General features: G+C 47.0%; 1 protein-coding gene across 5 annotated transcripts in view; it reads left to right on the top strand.

Moving 5' to 3' along the window:
- The window catches only part of LOC101010373 (immunoglobulin superfamily member 1), a 50,961-nt gene extending 34,017 nt beyond the window's left edge, over positions 1–16,944 (top strand). Inside the window, exons 2-21 of one of the 5 annotated variants that reach the window (XM_009198250.4) lie at positions 1,112–1,173; positions 3,656–3,792; positions 3,934–3,960; positions 4,348–4,629; positions 4,930–5,217; positions 7,136–7,420; positions 7,663–7,956; positions 8,464–8,742; positions 9,070–9,190; positions 11,070–11,140; positions 11,235–11,267; positions 11,659–11,949; positions 12,276–12,554; positions 13,219–13,506; positions 14,198–14,485; positions 14,681–14,968; positions 15,160–15,447; positions 15,569–15,847; positions 16,240–16,363; positions 16,515–16,944. In XM_009198250.4, coding sequence (XP_009196514.1) covers positions 1,112–1,173; positions 3,656–3,792; positions 3,934–3,960; positions 4,348–4,629; positions 4,930–5,217; positions 7,136–7,420; positions 7,663–7,956; positions 8,464–8,742; positions 9,070–9,190; positions 11,070–11,140; positions 11,235–11,267; positions 11,659–11,949; positions 12,276–12,554; positions 13,219–13,506; positions 14,198–14,485; positions 14,681–14,968; positions 15,160–15,447; positions 15,569–15,847; positions 16,240–16,363; positions 16,515–16,650 — 4,140 coding nt within the window. In that variant the 3' untranslated portion in view covers positions 16,651–16,944. Of the gene's footprint in view, positions 1–1,111; positions 1,174–3,655; positions 3,793–3,933; positions 3,961–4,347; positions 4,630–4,929; positions 6,231–7,135; positions 7,421–7,662; positions 7,957–8,463; positions 8,743–9,069; positions 9,191–11,069; positions 11,141–11,234; positions 11,268–11,658; positions 11,950–12,275; positions 12,555–13,218; positions 13,507–14,197; positions 14,486–14,680; positions 14,969–15,159; positions 15,448–15,568; positions 15,848–16,239; positions 16,364–16,514 lie in introns of those variants that run through there. The other 4 variants (XM_017954376.2, XM_009198254.4, XM_017954377.2 and 1 more) reach the window with 4 other exon arrangements.
- Positions 16,945–18,238: the final 1,294 nt, after the last annotated feature.

Genomic DNA, 18,238 nt, shown 5'->3' on the forward strand with positions numbered 1-18,238 from the left:
GAAATGTATATAAAGAAAAATTTGGCTATTTTTTAGCCAATTAGTCTATCATGTTGATATTTCTTATCAATTAGTCTGTGAGCCCATTGGATGCTATATTTTAATCTCATCATATGTTATATATCAGGAGCTTTGATTGGTGTCTTATTCATACGTTATCATTATAAAAAGTCTTTCATGGTTAACATTTGTGGAAGGTTGGTCTATATTATCAAAATCATGTTGTTCTAAGACATTTGGGGAAGGGCTTACAGATTAATACTAGTAGTAGTAGTGGTAGCAGCAGCAACCACTACCATTTATTGAGCACCTACTATATGCTAGGCCTATTGTGCTGTGAGTTTTACTTACATCATCCCATTGAGGCCTTGTGAAATAGGTTCTGCTGTTTGTTTGTTTTTTACTTTACAGATGGGGAACCTGGGACGCAGAGAGTTTACTCACTTGAGGGCACACAACTATTGAATGTAAAATGTGGACTAAAATCTACATTTGTATGTCTCTAAAACCTGGGCTTTTAAAACCCCAAGATGGACTTTGAAGGCTGTCCAAGTTACTTAACCCTCTCTGAGTTTCAGTTTCCTCATCTGTGAAATTGAGGGGAGTAACACTTATTTTGTAGAGTTGCTCTGAAGATGAGAAATATAGGATCCCAGAGCCCAGGGGCACATAGTAGGCACTTAAACTGTGGTGGCGATGTTTATGCATGAATGGGGCGTTGAATGGGCAGGGGAAGATCTGAGATCCCAATAGAGGTATTGGGGAGCTGGAGAAAAGGATCTACAAATCTTCTTGAGAGCTGGCCTTCTCCCCCCCAGAATACAGTGACCCAGTGAAACTCTGAGCGACCGGCGAGGGGGCAGGGGCCTGAATTTGGCTCCGGCAACCTCTGCAGGGAGTCCGGAGAGAGGCGGGGAGCTGGGAGGGGCGTAGAAATCTCCGTCGTCAGAGGACTGCAGGTGCCAGGCAGAGTTGGTGTAGGTGGGCTCCCAGAGCCCGGCGCAGGGAGCGGAGGAGGTTGGGGCGGGCCAGCAGGCGGGCGGGGGAGAGAGGAAGGCGGGGCTCAGAGCCGAAGAGGCTGTCCTTAGACAGCTCTTCTCATGCCGGGCAGTTTGCTGCATCTGGAGGAGCTCACTGGAGAATCTCCAACATCGGAGCGGGCCTTCAAGTACCGTAAGTACCTGCAAATGAGCGCATAGTTCAGTGGCTGAAGATTAAATACTGGCCACCAGATCCTAAACAAAATCCCGAAAGAGTCTCCTTGCTGTAATTAATTGCCGTAAATCAAACTGCTCCCCAGTCTGTCCCCCCACCCCCTTCATTCCTGCCTTTCTCCTTTCCTCCCCGGATCCCACACCCGCCTCGGTGAGAATCTCTGGGCACTGTAGATATCTCCCCTTTTCCTTCTCAGTCTTCCCTCCAAACCCTCAGCGGAGCATGTACCCGGCACCCCGCCGAGCCCAACCCCTTTGATTCCTGGAGCCCTCAAAGCTATGCAGGGGGCGAGCCATTAGACATTTCAGATATGTCACCCTCAAAAGCACTGCGGCGCTGCCTAAGGGTGGGGAAAGTGCTTGGGGTGGAGTAGAAGGGAAGGGTAAAATGGCTAGGCAGCCAAAGTTGGGGGTGGAGGTGGGGTGAAAGGCCAAAATGGGCGTGGCCAACTAACCTGAGGCTTGGGGCTGTTCTCACATTCCCCCGGTATAAGATTCATCATTTGGGCTGAATATAAATGGTACAATTTCCTTAGTGATTGAGGAGGGGTCAGCCATGCCAAAAAGCCCAGCTTCCCTGACTCCCCTCAATCCCGCAGTAGGCAAAGATCCTGGTTTAGGGGTCCAAGTGGCAAGGCTGAAACCTCAGATGGCATTTCCTGGGTGTAATCCCAGGTTGAACCTCTCCCTTGGCAGTGGAACCTGGCTTCCCCCAAAAACTCCTGGCCCAAAGCCCCAGGGTAACAAAGCAACAGGGTGGCATCCAAGCTTTGGCCTGGCCCTGAGAGGAGTGGGAGCAAGCGGCTGTAGGAACTGAGATGGAAAGGGCATCTTCAGGGTTCTACACCAGTTTGATGCCCCTTTTGAAAAGAAGAAAAAATGAGCAGCTTTTTAAAATGTAATGTTCACTATGTGCCTGGCACTGTACATGTATTATCTGTAACCCAACACAACAATAATGTTAGGTCGATATTACTCCCCCACTTTACAGATAAGGAAAATTCAGAGTGGGTAATCTGAAAATCCTTCGATACAAAGTGAAAAATGAACAATGGACCTACGCTTCCTTGAATTTCTCACTGTCCACTTGTTCCCTACAGTCCAGATACTTTGAACACGAAATATCCTCCTCTTCCTGCTCCTCCATCCTACCCAGTGTTAGCACTGGGGCAAGTTAGAGGCTGAGGTCCAAGGTCAGTCTGGAAAAGCAAAATCAGTTCCTTTCTCTATTCTGAGAGCTGCCTCTTCCCCACTCTTCTGAGCTAAGATTTAATAACAGCTGGAGTCAGCCAGGACTTCAGACTCCCAGTAGAAAGTTAGTGGAAGAGAATTAGCTTGAGTTTGTGTGGCTGGGACATACCTCCCCTTGGTGAAAGGTTACTGTTGGGGGAGGTGGAGAGAGGCATGAAAGCTCAAGAGTCTACCTTGTGTATATGCAAGGCCTATGGTAAATAATGACTTTGGTCGGGGAGAATGGAAAGCCTCCCTGAACACAAATATCTTTGCCGTGTTTCCTGAGATTCAAACAATTCCATTTCCCTTAGAGGCAATCAACAAAACTGTTTAGAAGTTAAGGGCAATGAAAGAATCATTTAGACCTTACGTAAATTAACTCAAGCAGCTTGATTTTCTAACACATGCTTGACACTGGGATATTGAGCTTTTAGGGGTAGGAGACAAGAATGAGAGTAATATTGGATCTAAAGCATTCTATGGAAGGGAAGGATATCCAAGGGATCAAGTGAGAGGGGTGAGGGAGGGTGAAGAGGGAGTGAAGGGTGCCTCTGGGAGTTTAAATCATTGTTTTAGATCCATAGGCCTTGGAGTTAAACATGAATTTTAATTTGGGCTCTAATATGTAATATCTTTTGACTTTGGGCAAATTATATATCTTCTCTAAGCCTCAGTTTGTTCATCAGTAAAATGGAACGATAATAATGCCCCCTCTCTTAAGTTGTTGGAAGTCTCTCTCTCTCTCTCTCTCTCTTTCTCTCTCTCTCTATATATATATACACACACACACACATATATGACTCTCTCTCTATATATATATATATATATGACGCTCTCTCATGTATATATGAGAGAGTCTCATATATGTGTGTGTGTGTGTGTGTGTGTGTGTATGACTGAAAAGGTGACTCTGCACCTCCCATCTCCCCCATCCTGTGGAGCTTCTGCAGGCTATTCTGGGCCTCTGAGATCCCAGAGACAAATCCATATTTCAACAAATCTGGCATCTTTGATACCAACAAAGACCTTGAGCAGGAGGATAGGGAAGTGAGGGAAAGGAGCAAGGAGAGGAAGCAGCAGGTGACCTTGTAATACCCTGCATGCCTGTGAGGAAGTACAATGTAGGGTTGTCAAGTGCAATTTAGCCATCTAAACTAAACTTTAAGGAGCAGGACAAGTCCTCTAAGTAAAAACAATTCTGCTTTTAGATACCACCACCTGCTGAGGAGAAAAATTCTTCAAGACTCAGAGCACACAGCCAGCACCAGAGGCCCCATGACCCTGGACAGACCAGGGGAGGGAGCCACCATGCTGAAGACATTCACTGTTTTGCTCTTTTGCATTCGTGAGTACAAGGAAGGGGTGAGGGGCAAGTGACCCTGTCATAGGTACCCACTTGTTAGGGGTGGGAGAGGAAAGTATTGAGGTTTGAGCACAGGGTGGAGACAACAAGGGAGCTGTCCTTTACCATAATCTCTCTTTTCAGGGATGAGTCTGGGTATGACATCGATAGGTAAGTGAGTCCTGCCCTCTCAGTCACCTCCTTCCTAAAGGATCCAAGATGCTGGCGTGTCTCCATGACCCTGGACATAATGCCTTGACATTCCAGAGATAGATTGGGCTGATTGGGAATCAGAGGACTTGGTTTCCTATGGCATGGTGAAAAGCTTTATCTCAGATAGAAAAGAAACCATCAGACTTTATTCTCCAACTCATTTGGACCCCTTGACCAAATATCTTGGGGTTCTTATACGATGCCCCACAGGAGCACATTCCTGTCCCCAAGGGAAGACAAAATGAGAGATCTGGGTCCGGGCTAATTTTAAGGGACATTGTGGGACATGTTATGGGAGGGAGAGGGCTGGACTGCTCACATCTTTTTGATCTGTGGGAATAACAGTGATGGACCCTCAACCGGAGCTGTGGATAGAGTCCAACTACCCCCAGGCCCCTTGGGAGAACATCACGCTTTGGTGCCGAAGCCCCTCTCGGATATCAAGCAAGTTCCTGTTGCTGAAGGATAAGACACAGATGACCTGGATCCGCCCTTCCCACAAGACCTTCCAAGTTTCATTCCTTATAGGTGCCCTTACTGAGTCCAATGCAGGTCTTTACCGGTGCTGCTACTGGAAGGAGCCAGGCTGGTCAAAGCCCAGTAAAGTTCTAGAGTTGGAGGCACCAGGTAAGAAGACAGCGATACTCAAGAATCGACTCCAGCTCCTGAGATTCAAACTTGCCTTCCAGGGGAGGGTTTGTTTCTCAAATGCATGCAAGCACGCATCCCACAGATAGTAAATAAGGGCCTACTTTGTATTGGGCAATGCAGAGGGGGCATGCAGACTCTGGAGCAGAGATGGGAGAAGGAGGGGTGACAAACAAGGATCATACAGGGAAACCTCAATTAAAGTAGAGCTCTCCTCTGCTGCTCCCTAGACAGTACTATTCTTGCTTTACCTAATTACAGTTCATTCTATCCTTCCAGGCCAGCTGCCCAAGCCCATCTTCTGGATTCAGGCTGAGACCCCCCCTCTTCCTGGATGTAATGTTAACATCCTCTGCCATGGCTGGCTGCAGGATTTGGTATTCATGCTGTTTAAAGAGGGATATGCAGAGCCTGTGGATTACCAAGTCCCAACTGGGACAATGGCTATATTCTCCATTGACAACCTGACACCTGAGGATGAAGGGGTTTACATCTGCCGCACTCATATCCAGATGCTCCCCACCCTGTGGTCAGAGCCCAGCAACCCCCTGAAGCTGGTTGTAGCAGGTGGGTGTGGCTATGGCTGCTGGCATCTGGCAATTGTTGTCCCAGGGATCATGGCTGGTTGAGCTAGGGTTTCTGATTTTACTTTCCTCAGCCAGTTTCTAAGGCCCTGCAAGGCCCAATGAGCTAGAGTCGTTTGAAGTTTTACTGAGATATAAATTAGAATCGCATGTGCTGCAAGGCAGATGTGTGGGAGCCAATCATTTGACTAGTAAAGGAGCCCAGCCAACTGGCCAGCAGCTTCAGCTCATCACAGCTTTGTTGTTCTCTACTTGTTGAATATCATGCATTCATTCATCAATTCAACCAGTATTTATTGAGCACCTAATATGTGCCAGGCACTGCCACTGCAATCTTATAAATTGAGCCTTAAATTTGCAAATGTATTTTATTTGTAATTGTTATTTTTATGTGTGGAAAACAGAATGAATTGCTAGTGTTGGTGAGTAAAAACAAAGAAAACAAATGACAAAGAATGTGATAGCTCATATTTTAGAAATGGCTTTATAAACTGCCTTGGTTCCCTATCAGTAGAGCTAGTAAGGCAGCACCAATCTCTAAGTATAGAAGAAGTTTCCCCAAAATGTAAAATGCCAGACATGTCCCAGTCCCAACTCCCCCACCCCATGGCCTGGAGGTTTCTAGATGGAATTGGCCACATTTGCTTTAGTCTCTCCATCCAGCTAAATAGGCTTGGGGAAAGCTGTGGTGCTACAGAAAGTACCCGAGACTTAGAAGTGGTAATACTGGTTTCTAGTTCCATCTCTGACACTGCCTCCCTGCATGATCTTGAGCAAGTCACTTCACTTTTCTGTGCTTTGGCTTCCTCTACTCTAAAAATGGGATAACAGTATCTATCTGATCTACTGTGTAATGCTTATCTCTATGCCTCAGTTTCCTGATCTGCAAAATTGGTTTAATAATAATGCCTACCTCACAGGGTTGTTGTGAGGATTTGCCTAAATATATATGTACAGTGCCTGGCATATAAGTTCTCAATAAATGGTAGATATTAATTTTGTTAGTATAGCTTTTTATTGAGGATCAAAGAACAAAAAAAAACTGCTTGTTTGAACTGAGTGTATGAATGTTTGTTGTACTCATGCCCTTTCAGCATAGATTCCACTAACACACACTTCCATAGTTACCTGTTCAACAATATCCCCCACCAACCAGTTCATGGGCTTTTTGCTAGCAGAGACTTTGTCTTCTTTTCTCATATACACCTAGACCTACATGATGCTTGATGCATACTAAATGCTCAGTGAGCATATGACAGAGCTGATCCTTCCATAATGAATAGATAAGTGTGCCTGGCATTGGGGTGGGGGTAGGAAGGAGTGGTAGGAGGTGAGGTTTGCCCTCACTTTCGTGTACAATCTCCTTGGCGAAACAATCCATGGACATGAATGTGTAGCTCTGTAACAGAGATTTCTTTGGGTTGCAGACTTACTGGCCAAACCCTCTTTATTGGCTTCTTTCAGTCTTGTTGTGGAAGTAGGATCTTAAATGAGCTTAATGTATTCAAAAGCTCTCCTTAATACTTCAGTGGCATTCATGCTCTGCAAAGATGAAATCATTGTTATTTTCAGAGGTTTGGTTTTTCTGGTGGTTGAAAGAACTACATTTGGCATTTCAGGGACCTAAAGATACAGGGAATTGTGGATGTAGATCTTCCACTGAGATACACCCCTACACATGGTTAGAGCTCAGTGAAGCTGACAGATTATTGAGAGAGAACAGGGGTATAAGTGAATCTACCCATGATTATGTTATAGAGGCAGAGATCCAAGGAAGGGATAGGGAAGAGAAGGTAAATTTCAGCTACCACTTCTTGTTCAAAGAAATTAAGAAAGAGAAAACAGAAGACAACAGGAAAGAATCATCTTGCCTCTAACTTTAGGGTCTCTTCCCTTTGTAGGACTCTACCCCAAACCAACTTTGACAGCCCATCCTGGGCCCATCATGGCACCTGGAGAAAGCCTGAATCTCAGGTGTCAAGGGCCAATCTATGGAATGACCTTTGCCCTAATGAGGGTTGAAGACTTGGAGAAGTCCTTTTACCATAAGAAGACAATAAAAAACGAGGCATATTTCTTCTTCCGGTCTTTGAAGATCCAAGATACTGGACATTACCTCTGCTTTTACTATGACATTTCATATAGAGGTTCACTCCTTAGTGATGTCCTGAAAATCTGGGTAACTGGTAAGAGACGGGTATGCCATGAAACTTAGGTTAAGGGCTAAGAATACAAATCTCCCTCTGTGCTCCCTGGAGAACCTAATCATGTGGCCAGGGCTAACAGTAGAGAAGGGAACAGAATTTGTAAAACTGGGTGTAGGCAGGTTTTTCCAAGGGTGGTTTGGAGGAAGCGAAGGAAAAGAATCCTAAGGAGTGGGAGCACGAAGTGAAATCATTAGTGCTTTTTATTCTGGGTCTTGTCCTAGACACTTTCCCCAAGACCTGGCTACTTGCTTGGCCCAGTCCTGTGGTCCAAATGGGTCAGAATGTGAGCCTACGGTGTCGAGGACCAGTGGATGGAGTGGGTCTTGCACTCTATAAGAAAGGAGAAGACAAACCAGTTCAGTTCTTGGATGCCACCAGCATCGATGACAACACATCATTCTTCCTCAACAATGTAACCTACAGTGATACTGGCATCTATAGCTGCCAGTATCTTCTCACCTGGAAGACCTCCATTAGGATGCCATCACACAACACTGTGGAGCTTATGGTTGTAGGCAAGTGTAAACAACTGTTTTTATTATCAACCCGTTTGTTTTTATCATCATTGTGGTGTTGTAAGAAGGAGCTAGTAGCCTTGTATCCTCTGAGAGCTATGGGCAAAACGCATACAAACACATACGCACGCACACACGCACGCACGCACACGGAAGGTGGTGTAGAACTTTCTTCCAAAACTTTAGGGACTTTGTCTCCCAGGATTGTTCCTCAAGCTCCACCTCTCGGTATGGCACAGCCCCATTGTAACCCCTGGGAAAATTATTTTTCTTTAGGCCAGGGGAAGCTTACAGGTATGAGGTCTTCCTGATTGGTAGGGAACCAGGAATCTTTAGATCACCAAGGAGTGGGCAAAATAATTCTAATGCACAGTCAAATCTTGAAGTCACTGACCAAGTGGAAGTGGAAAGGAAGAGAAGATCAAATGGGGAGCTCAGAAACATTTTCTGGGGGAGAGGTACTGGGTTTCAGGTCACTTCTCACTCTGGTCTCTGGATTGGTTTCAGATAAGCCCCCCAAACCCTCCCTGTCAGCTTGGCCAAGCACTGTGTTCAAGCTAGGAAAGGCCATCACCCTTCGGTGCCGAGTATCTCATCCAGTACTGGAATTTTCTCTGGAATGGGAAGAAAGAGAAACATTCCAAAAATTCTCAGTAGACGGAGACTTCATCATCAGTAATGTTGATGGGAAAGGCACAGGGACTTACAGTTGCAGCTATCGCGTAGAGACACATCCTAACATCTGGTCACATCGCAGTGAGCCCCTGAAGCTGATGGGGCCAGCAGGTGAGAGGATAACTCTTCAGAGGAATGCCCCTCCATACCCCAGGGATCCCAGATCAGTGCCCAGAAAGATATGGGAAAGGGAGTCAGCGGCCTGAAAATCAGAGCCCTTGGGTTTCAGCACCCTTCCCCTGGGGTGGTCTCACAATTCCTCAAAGGCAGTTAGCAGGATAATTTCAAGGCTCCCATTCTCCATGAAAAAGAAAGCCACTTCTGCCTCACCTTCCCAATATAAGCACTCTCAGTAACCAGATTGTCCTCACCCCATGAATGTATTCACCTGCCCCTGTCCCCATCAAGGCCTCTGATTCTGGTCTTCTCTGGCCACAGGCTATCTCACCTGGAATTACGTTCTGAATGAAGCTGTCAGGTTGTCTCTAATCGTGCAGCTTGTTGCCTTGCTGTTGGTAGTGCTGTGGATAAGGTGGAAGTGTCGGAGACTCAGAATCAGGTAACTGTCTTGTCCCAGCCCCCTGTTCCCCCCCAACCTAATAGAGTCTGAAGAATGAGTCATACCCTAGTTGAGACAAGCCACAGAGGCACACCCTATAGAACCCCCATCTTCTGGGCTTTGGGAACAAGACTTTCTCACCCCAGCTGTCTCTTTCGCCTCACAGAGGGGTCAGCACTCAAGCCAGAGGGTGGAGAAATATATAGTTCTCAGAGGCAGGAGGAGTAATCAGAACTTCATTCATTGACATCCCCCCGGAGGGTGCCCAAATCTCTCCCACAGACCATCCTTCCCTCAGAGATGATTGATGTCTCCCTTATTAACTTGTTCTGGATTTTTCCTCTTGTAAGAAGCCATGCTGTCCTGTCTTCCAGGCTGTTATTCAACTCCTATCCCAACTTTTCACCCTTATCCCTAGCTCTCAGGAGCTATTAAACCTTGTGATGCATCCTAGTTGCCTTAGTAACCAGTCTCTGACACTGTGGCCTCCAACCACCTGTGCAGAGCATTCTGGGAATATAGACTTGATCTGGATGGCCATCTGATGTGACATTGGACGGGGCAACAGAATCAGACTGTTTCCTCTGACTCACAAACTCGCAGGCCAAACAGATTCTCCTGCCATTTCCTTTGATTCTATGGTGTGCTCTGGGCCATCTGCCTCTCTCATCCCCATGGCTCATGCTCAGGCTACTCTACCGGAAACAAGGAGAGTAATGACCACTTCTGACCTAGTAGGGATGTTAGCTCCTGAATACCTTGTCTACTTCCCCCTACTCCCTGCTTCTGGTTGCACCCCCCGCCCTGCAAATGTGGTCAGTGTGTCTGGGAGTATTCAGTGCACAATGGATTATGATTATGATTATGATTATATGTGTCTGTGCTTTCCGCTGGAATCTGAGGGCCAAAATACTTGGGCAACCAGAAGCGAGCCACCTAAGCCTTCTGCAAAAACCACCACCCTTTGAGTTTTCAAAAAGTTTTAGCAGGGGTGAAGTTCTACTTCTTTCTGGAACCTGACCTGGATCCCATATTCATTAGAGTAATCTCCAAGCCAGTGGTTAGAAAAAAAAATGTAGCTTTATGTGCCCCACCCCAGCCCAGCAACACAGCATCAAAGAATAAGATGAGATACCAGATTTCAGAGAAAGCAGCTTGAAAATCACGTTTTCCTCACCAGGAAGGATGGTCAGTGTTTTCTAAGTAAAAATTTTCCAATGGATTTTGGGTTAATATCATCTAATTCTACAAGACCCATGACCCAAAGCTGCTGCACATTTCTAGTTATAATCTGGTTGAGGGGAGAGTTTCTAGTCTCTGAAAAGCTTAGCTCAGCACTGACAGTCTTCTAGTAATTCACCACAGCTGCCTAGGCAACCCTTCCATAACAAAGGCAGGTGAGGCAGGTGGGTCTGAGGACCAATACTGCCATAACAACTGCTTCCAAAGTTAAACTTGATGACTGAGAAATACTCATGGTTTCTCCCTCCACCCCCACACACACCACCCAGAGCTGCCGATCACACTGAGCTCCGGGGATTCTGAGAGCTCCAGATAATATAAAAGCATTTTCACATCTGACATCTCAATTCCAGCAACAGCCTAATCAGGGGCCATGGGGAGCTGACATATGATATAGGCTGGGGAGGGGGAGGGGGCAGAGGGGACATGTGGGTCACGAAAGAGCAAGAGGTTTGTAGGTGGTAAGGCCCTCAAAAAGAAAAGTCATTGATGTCAGAAAAGATTATATCCCATTATCTTGGCCATATCCAGTCCCCATTGGGTAGCGAGTAAGCCAATGACATAAATTGCCGCCCCCTTTCCTCCACCCTCCCCCTAATCCCAGCAACTCCTCTCATCTCTTTTCTGGTCTCACTAGAGAAGCCTGGTTGCTGGGAACAGCTCAAGGGGTCACCATGCTCTTCATAGTCACGGCCCTTCTCTCCTGTGGTGAGCACAAGTGGGGGAAGGGGCCCGGGCAGAAGGCCGGGGTGAAATCCCAGTGGGGGAGGGGGCTGAGTCCTGGCAGCAATTTCTTTTGCAGGACTGTGCAATGGGGTATTGATAGAAGAGACTGGTGAGTTTTTCCTGCTCCAGACTGGGACATTCCTCCCTGGAGATCCGAAATAACTACAGAGCGTCAGTGTCATTGGCCAGGGAGTGACTGGTTGGGAGGGAAGGACAGCCAGGAAGGGGCACTTGCTAAAGCTGCTGGCAAAATTCAGCCTCCAACTTTGCCTTTCTGCCTGCAAAATTTCCTCCAAGCTTCTGCACTTTTCTGAGGCTCAGCTATAAGACACCAGCTTCCCCTTTCCCCAGGACCTGAGGAAGGAAGGAAAGAAGGAAAGGATTTGGATTTGGGTTGCAAGGGGAGGTGGGCAGTGTGATCCGGGTAGGGGGTTCAAGGGCAAGGAGGAGGGAGGGGAAGGGAGGCGGGAGGATGGCTTCATTAATTCTGCTGTTTCTAGAAATAGTCATGCCAACCCCTAAGCCTGAGCTGTGGGCAGAGACCAACTTTCCTCTGGCCCCGTGGAAGAACTTAACCCTCTGGTGCAGAAGCCCTTCTGGCTCAACTAAGGAGTTTGTGCTGCTGAAGGACGGGACCGGGTGGATTGCAACTCGCCCGGCCTCAGAGCAGGTCCGGGCTGCCTTTCCCCTTGGCGCCCTGACCCAGAGCCACACCGGGAGCTACCACTGCCATTCATGGGAGGAGATGGCTGTATCGGAGCCCAGTGAGGCACTTGAGCTGCTGGGGACAGGTAAGAAAAAGTAGAGGGTCTCCCGGAGTTATTCCCAGTGCCCCTGGGACTCCAACACTGCTCCTGGGAGTGAGGGAACGAACTCCCAGGGACCCTGGAGCCCAAGGGGTTTGTGCTGCATGTAGGAGAGGAGGGGTGCTGAAATGGTAGGGAGTTACGGGGCAGGGGGAGGGGCGGGATGGGAAAGAGAGTGTGAGGAGACTGACTGGAAGAGCCTAGGGCCAGCCCAGAATGAATGTCTTTATTTGCTGACAAAGTGACCCCGAGTATCCCATCTGGGCAACTGCAAACTTCTAACTCCTTTTCCACCCCATTCTGTTTTCCAGACATCCTCCCCAAACCTGTCATTTCTGCTTCCCTCCCAATCCGGGGCCAGGAACTACAACTCCGGTGCAAAGGATGGCTGGCAGGCATGGGGTTTGCTCTGTATAAGGAGGGACAGCAAGAACCTGTCCAGCAACTTGGTGCAGTTGGAAGGGAAGCCGTCTTTACAATCCAAAGAATGGAGGATAAAGACGAAGGCAATTACAGCTGCCGCACTCACACTGAACAACGCCCCTTCAAGTGGTCTGAGCCCAGTGAGCCCCTGGAGCTTGTCATAAAAGGTAGAGCTGAAAAGAATGTGTGAGGAAGAGGGGCGGGGTGGAGGGAAAGGCAAAGCCCTGGGTCAGACACTCCTCTCCCTGCAGCAAACTTTGCTGCTGGTCCTGGGAGCCTGTGTCCAATCTTAGAGCCAGGCAGGCGTGGCGCTGGGAGTGCCAGGGCCTCTGGCTGCACGATATTAATAGCCATAATCGTTATTAATAGCTTTGGTTCATGGAGTGTGATTTAATTTTTCTAATTATTTTCACATCAATTATCTCACTTCACCATAGAGCAACTCTTCAAGGTGAGTGAAGCAGGTACCATTTTCCCCTGGTCCAAATGGGCAAAGTGAGACTCAGAGAATCAGCAGAGCCCCAAGAAAAATTCTACCTTTTTACTAGCCTCCATTGCCTCACACTGAGGATTCATGTGGAGGTAGTGAGGGGTGGGGTTGAAGGGTCCCTGTGTGAGAAGTCTATCTGCAGAGTGGATTTACCTTACTTTTTAAATGCACTTACTTCTGAATGAAATACTATAGAAAGCAGAGAAGCCTCCTAGAACCAATATTTGCTATATTTGCTTTCTCTCTTTCTTGTTCTTAATTTGGTTTTGTGTTGTATTTTGTTATTTTTGTTTTGTTTTTGTTGTTGTTGTTGTTTTTTGTTTTGTTTTCTTGCCTTCTAGAAATGTACCCTAAGCCCTTCTTCAAGACATGGGCCAGCCCTGTGGTCACTCCTGGTGCCCGAGTGACTTTCAATTGCTCCACCCCCCACCAGCATATGAGCTTTATTCTTTACAAAGATGGAAGTGAAATAGCATCCAGTGACAGGTCCTGGGCAAGTCCAGGGGCCAGTGCAGCTCACTTTCTAATCATTTCGGTGGGCATTGGTGATGGAGGGAATTACAGCTGCCGATATTATGACTTTTCTATCTGGTCTGAGCCCAGCGACCCTGTGGAGCTCGTGGTGACAGGTTAGGAGGGGGGACTCCAGGTAGAGGTGGTGCCAACCCTGGGATGGTGGGTGGAAGGCTGTCAGTGGGAGAGAAAGAAATGTTTCTTCTAAAAAACACTGAGAAAGTGCTTAGGACAGTGGCTGGTCCATAGTGACCAGTCCATGATGCACAGCTGTTCATGTTATTATTACAGGAACAAGAAACAAAGGTGGTGGGGAGGCAAGCAATTCATTTCTGGGGGAATAAATGAGGCAGATGGGGGAGTTCAATTCCAAGAGCTCAGTTCAAGTTGCCCTATTTCTGCACATTTTTATGGCTTGGCCTTGAGCTTTAGGCTCAATGTCCACTTTTTCTCTAGCTGGGCTGTCAGAGATCGGTGGGCTGGACGGCTCTCAGAGAAAGGGAAAAGACCTTGAAATGTCAGCTGCATACTATACAACTATACAACTGTGCATAAGTGGAGTCCCAATTATGTAAACAGTTATAGCTACATGGACATGGAAATGTATATAAAGAATAAATGGCAAAGAAATATTAAAAACACTTATCTTTGAGTGGTAGAATTGTGTTTCCTTCATTAGTTTTTTTTTTCTATATTTTCTAATTTTTGACAACAAACATATATTGTGTCTTACAATAACACTTTAAAAGCCTATTTGCAGGATGTGAGGGCTGGGTTTATCTCACGCTGTTGTCTCTTTAATTTCAGAATTCTACCCCAAACCCACTCTCCTGGCACAGCCAGGTCCCGTGGTGTTTCCTGGGAAGAGTGTGACCCTGCGCTGCCAAGGGACTTTCCAGGGCATGAGGTTCGCCCTCTTGCAAGAGGGAGCCCAGGTTCCCTTACAGTTTCAGAGTGTCTCAGGGAACTCAGCTGACTTCCTTCTCCACACTGTTGGAGCAGAGGACTCTGGGAACTATAGCTGTATCTACTATGAGACAACCATGTCAAACAGGGGGTCATATCTCAGTATACCCCTTATGATCTGGGTGACTGGTAAGGACAGAGCGGACATGGGACTGGGATGGAGATCATTGGAGTAGGGGTTAGGGAGGGTAATTCCTCCTAGAAGTCTAGGCTAGGCCACGGAGGGGAACTATTGTGTCCAAGAGGAGAAAGATAGAGGGTTAATTTAAGCAGGAACTGATAAGTTTCTATAGTCACCACTTTACAACCTTGGTCTCTTTCTAGACACATTCCCTAAGCCATGGTTGTTTGCTGAGCCCAGTTCTGTGGTTCCCATGGGGCAGAATGTTACTCTGTGGTGCCGAGGGCCAGTCCATGGTGTAGGATACATTCTGCACAAAGAAGAAGAAGCCACTTCAATGCAGCTCTGGGGATCCACCAGTAATGACGGGGCATTCCCCATCACCAATATATCTGGTGCTAGCATGGGGCGTTACAGCTGCTGCTACCACCCTGACTGGACCAGTTCTATCAAGATACAACCTAGCAACACCCTGGAACTCATAGTCACAGGTAAGGGGAAGAGGCTGTCAAGTGGGCATGGAAGTGGAGAAAGGAGGGAATAGACTGGTTCATGGGAGATAGTTTTCGGAGAGCTCGAGGAGAGGCAACCAATTGTCTTTCCTCTTTATTGAGCAGAGACCCCAGGGGTGATGCACTGGAAAGTGACCTCTTCTCTTTGACCAGGAGTTCATTTCTTCCAGGCTTACTCCCCAAACCCAGCCTATTAGCCCAGCCTGGTCCCATGGTGTCCCCTGGCGAAAATATGACTCTTCAGTGTCAAGGGGGACTGCCAGACTCAACATTTGTCCTGTTGAAGGAGGGGACTCAGGAGCCCTTAGAGCAACAGAGGCCAAGTGGGTACAGGGCTGACTTCTGGATGCCAGCAGTGAGAGGTGAAGATTCTGGGATCTATAGCTGTGTTTATTATTTGGACTCTGCTCCCTTTGCAGCTTCAAATCACAGTGACTCCCTGGAGATCTGGGTGACTGGTAAGGTCCTGGAGACTTCAGTACGAGTCATGATTTTGTAGTTTTTAGCAGTCAGCAATAAGCGGGTAAAGGGCTAAGTTCAGGATCACTTATTCTAACTCTGTGTCCTTGTTGGTTGCAGACAAGCCCCCTAAACCCTCTCTGTCAGCCTGGCCCGGCACCATGTTCAAGCTGGGGAAGGACATCATCCTTCAGTGCCGAGGACCCCTGCCAGGTGTTGAATTTGTCCTAGAACATGATGGAGAAGAAGCACCTCAGCAGTTTTCAGAGGATGGAGACTTTGTCATCAACAATGTAGAAGGAAAAGGCATTGGAAACTACAGCTGCAGCTACCGCCTCCAGGCCTACCCTGATATCTGGTCAGAACCTAGTGATTCCCTGGAGCTGGTGGGGGCAGCAGGTAAGAGAATAATCTCTCCATGATCCTGGTGTGACACACCTGGGATCCCAGGGACAGTCCCCATGGAGACATCTCAAATCAGGAGAATGGAGGGGCTTTGGAACCAGGGACCTATAGTGTGTCCTCTTTCTCCTAAGGATGGTGAGGAGGTGGGACCTTAAATGTTTTTTAAGATAGTGAGTGGGTTTCTTTCCAGGCCTCTTGGCCCCAAGGAAAGGAGGGCTGCTTCTGCCTCAGCATAAACTCTGCCACTGCCCACCTGCACTGTAGTCTTAACACATGGCTCCCACATGAACCCTAAAGAAGACCAGAGTGTGGGGCAATACCAGATTAAGGGGAACATACACACACTAATCTCCATGGCCTTGGTTTCTCCTCTTTCATCACCACAGGGCCTGTGGCTCAGGAGTGCACAGTAGGGAACATTGTCCGAAGTAGCCTAATCGTGGTGGTTGTTGTAGCCTTGGGGGTAGTGCTAGCCATAGAGTGGAAGAAGTGGCCTCGACTGCGAACCAGGTAAATAAATGCCTCATTATGGCCCCCTTCTGTGAACCAGGTGGTGCTAGAAAAGCAATCATACAAATGCTTCCCTAGTATCTGAGCCCCAACATGCAATCTGTTTTCAGGTTCTGGATCCTCCCTTACTCATGTCTTTTTCTTTACATAGAGGCTCAGAGACAGACGGAAGAGACCAGACCATTGCCCTTGAAGAGTGTAACCAAGAAGGAGAACCAGGCACCCCCGCCAATTCTCCTTCATCAACCTCTCGGAGAATCTCTGTGGAACTGCCAGTCCCAATATAATAATCTCCTCCTTTACAAGAGCTTTCCTCTCCTCTATCTTGCTTTCAGAGACCTGTAAATCCAACTAGTTACCCTGCAAATCAGCCCCATCTGCTGTTCCTTGGTCTCTAATCACCTGAGCTGGGTAAAGGGTATTCTGGGAGTTGACAGCTCTGCCAGGGTGAGATGTTTCCTGAAGAGAGGTTCCCCACCCCTGTAACTCCTCACTGTACTGATTTACTGGCGCATGAAATTCTATTAAAAAATGCATTCTTCTGAATAAAAAGAGCATTCACTATTTAACTGCAAAAACTACAGCTGTGGTCTTCTATTGGTCTGTTTTCCACTAACAATTTAGAAGTGATGTATTGGAGCTGACCTCGATGGCAGAATAAGAGAGTGCAGGGCTACAAGAAAAGAGAAAGTTGTTCAAGGATGGGTGTGTGGGGAGGGGGGGGCTCCAAAATAGCTACTTCCCAGTTTGGTTTGACACGTATTCACTGACCAGAGTATTATTTTGCCCTTCCATTGGATGAATGAATGAATGGCAACACTCTCTCCCGGTTGAGCCTGAGAAGGGAAAACACAGACATTACATGCATTTCACCATGTTACGTTTGGGTCCATAGTACATCCACTTTCAAACAGCAGGATTGGCCCTCAGCAGAACTTTGAAACTGGAAAAGCGTGCTTTGTGGCCCTTACCTAGCAATCACAGGGTGTAAACGAATTCACTCTTAAGTATGAACAATTAATCAAATCTGATACTTTGCCTCTCTCTAAAGAGAGTCCCATTTTCCCAAAGGAATGTGCATCTAATGGTGGGATCTCAAGAAGCCCGTAAGCAGATGAGGTGGATTATTTGGAACAGGGACCTGCTAGTGCCGCCTCCCAGGATTCCAAATGGGGAAATGGTAGGGGTGGGGGCTAGCTCCCATTCTCAGCCCCTGACCTTTCCCCCTGGATTAAAAGGCCACTTGCCCCATGAGTGGGAATTCAGTACACAGTAGGCCATTCGGCCATTTGGATTGGGGTGAGTGGCTTACCTAGTTCCTCAAACCTTGTTAAAGACCTCAGAAAAATTGACCCACAGGTCTGAGAGGGGGTCATGACCCCTTCAAATCTGACCCTAAAGAAGTTAAACTTGCCTCCCAGCACTGTTTAATTCTAAGCTAACACTGTTCAATAGAGCAATGTACAAGGGTACAGCACCTGGTGAGTTATTTAACCCTGGTTATAATAAAGTTTAGAAAGCAACTCCTCTATATGTTTGCATTAGGAAGCATATTTACCCAGCAAGTTAATGAAAAAAAAAAAAAAAAAAGCATCCCATTTCCTTTAATCCTTACAGAATGAAGCACTCTGCGTATTATAGACTAATTTGTGTTAAGCTCTTTGGAATGTAGAAGTACAAAGTCGCACTCTGATTTCCATTTGATGAGATTCTGTTAGTCGCTTATACTAATTTATTATAGTATTTGTAAAAATTGCATTTCAAAAGCACTTTTACATTTTAGTTTAGCCAAACTTAATTGTTGCTTGCTGCTGAACACCACTTTTTGCCCTCATACTCTCCATCTCTAACCCTCAATCAAGCAGTACATTTTGA

The sequence above is a fragment of the Papio anubis genome, unplaced genomic scaffold (genome assembly GCF_008728515.1).
Source record: "Papio anubis isolate 15944 unplaced genomic scaffold, Panubis1.0 scaffold80, whole genome shotgun sequence".
NCBI classification, from domain to species: Eukaryota; Metazoa; Chordata; class Mammalia; order Primates; family Cercopithecidae; genus Papio; species Papio anubis.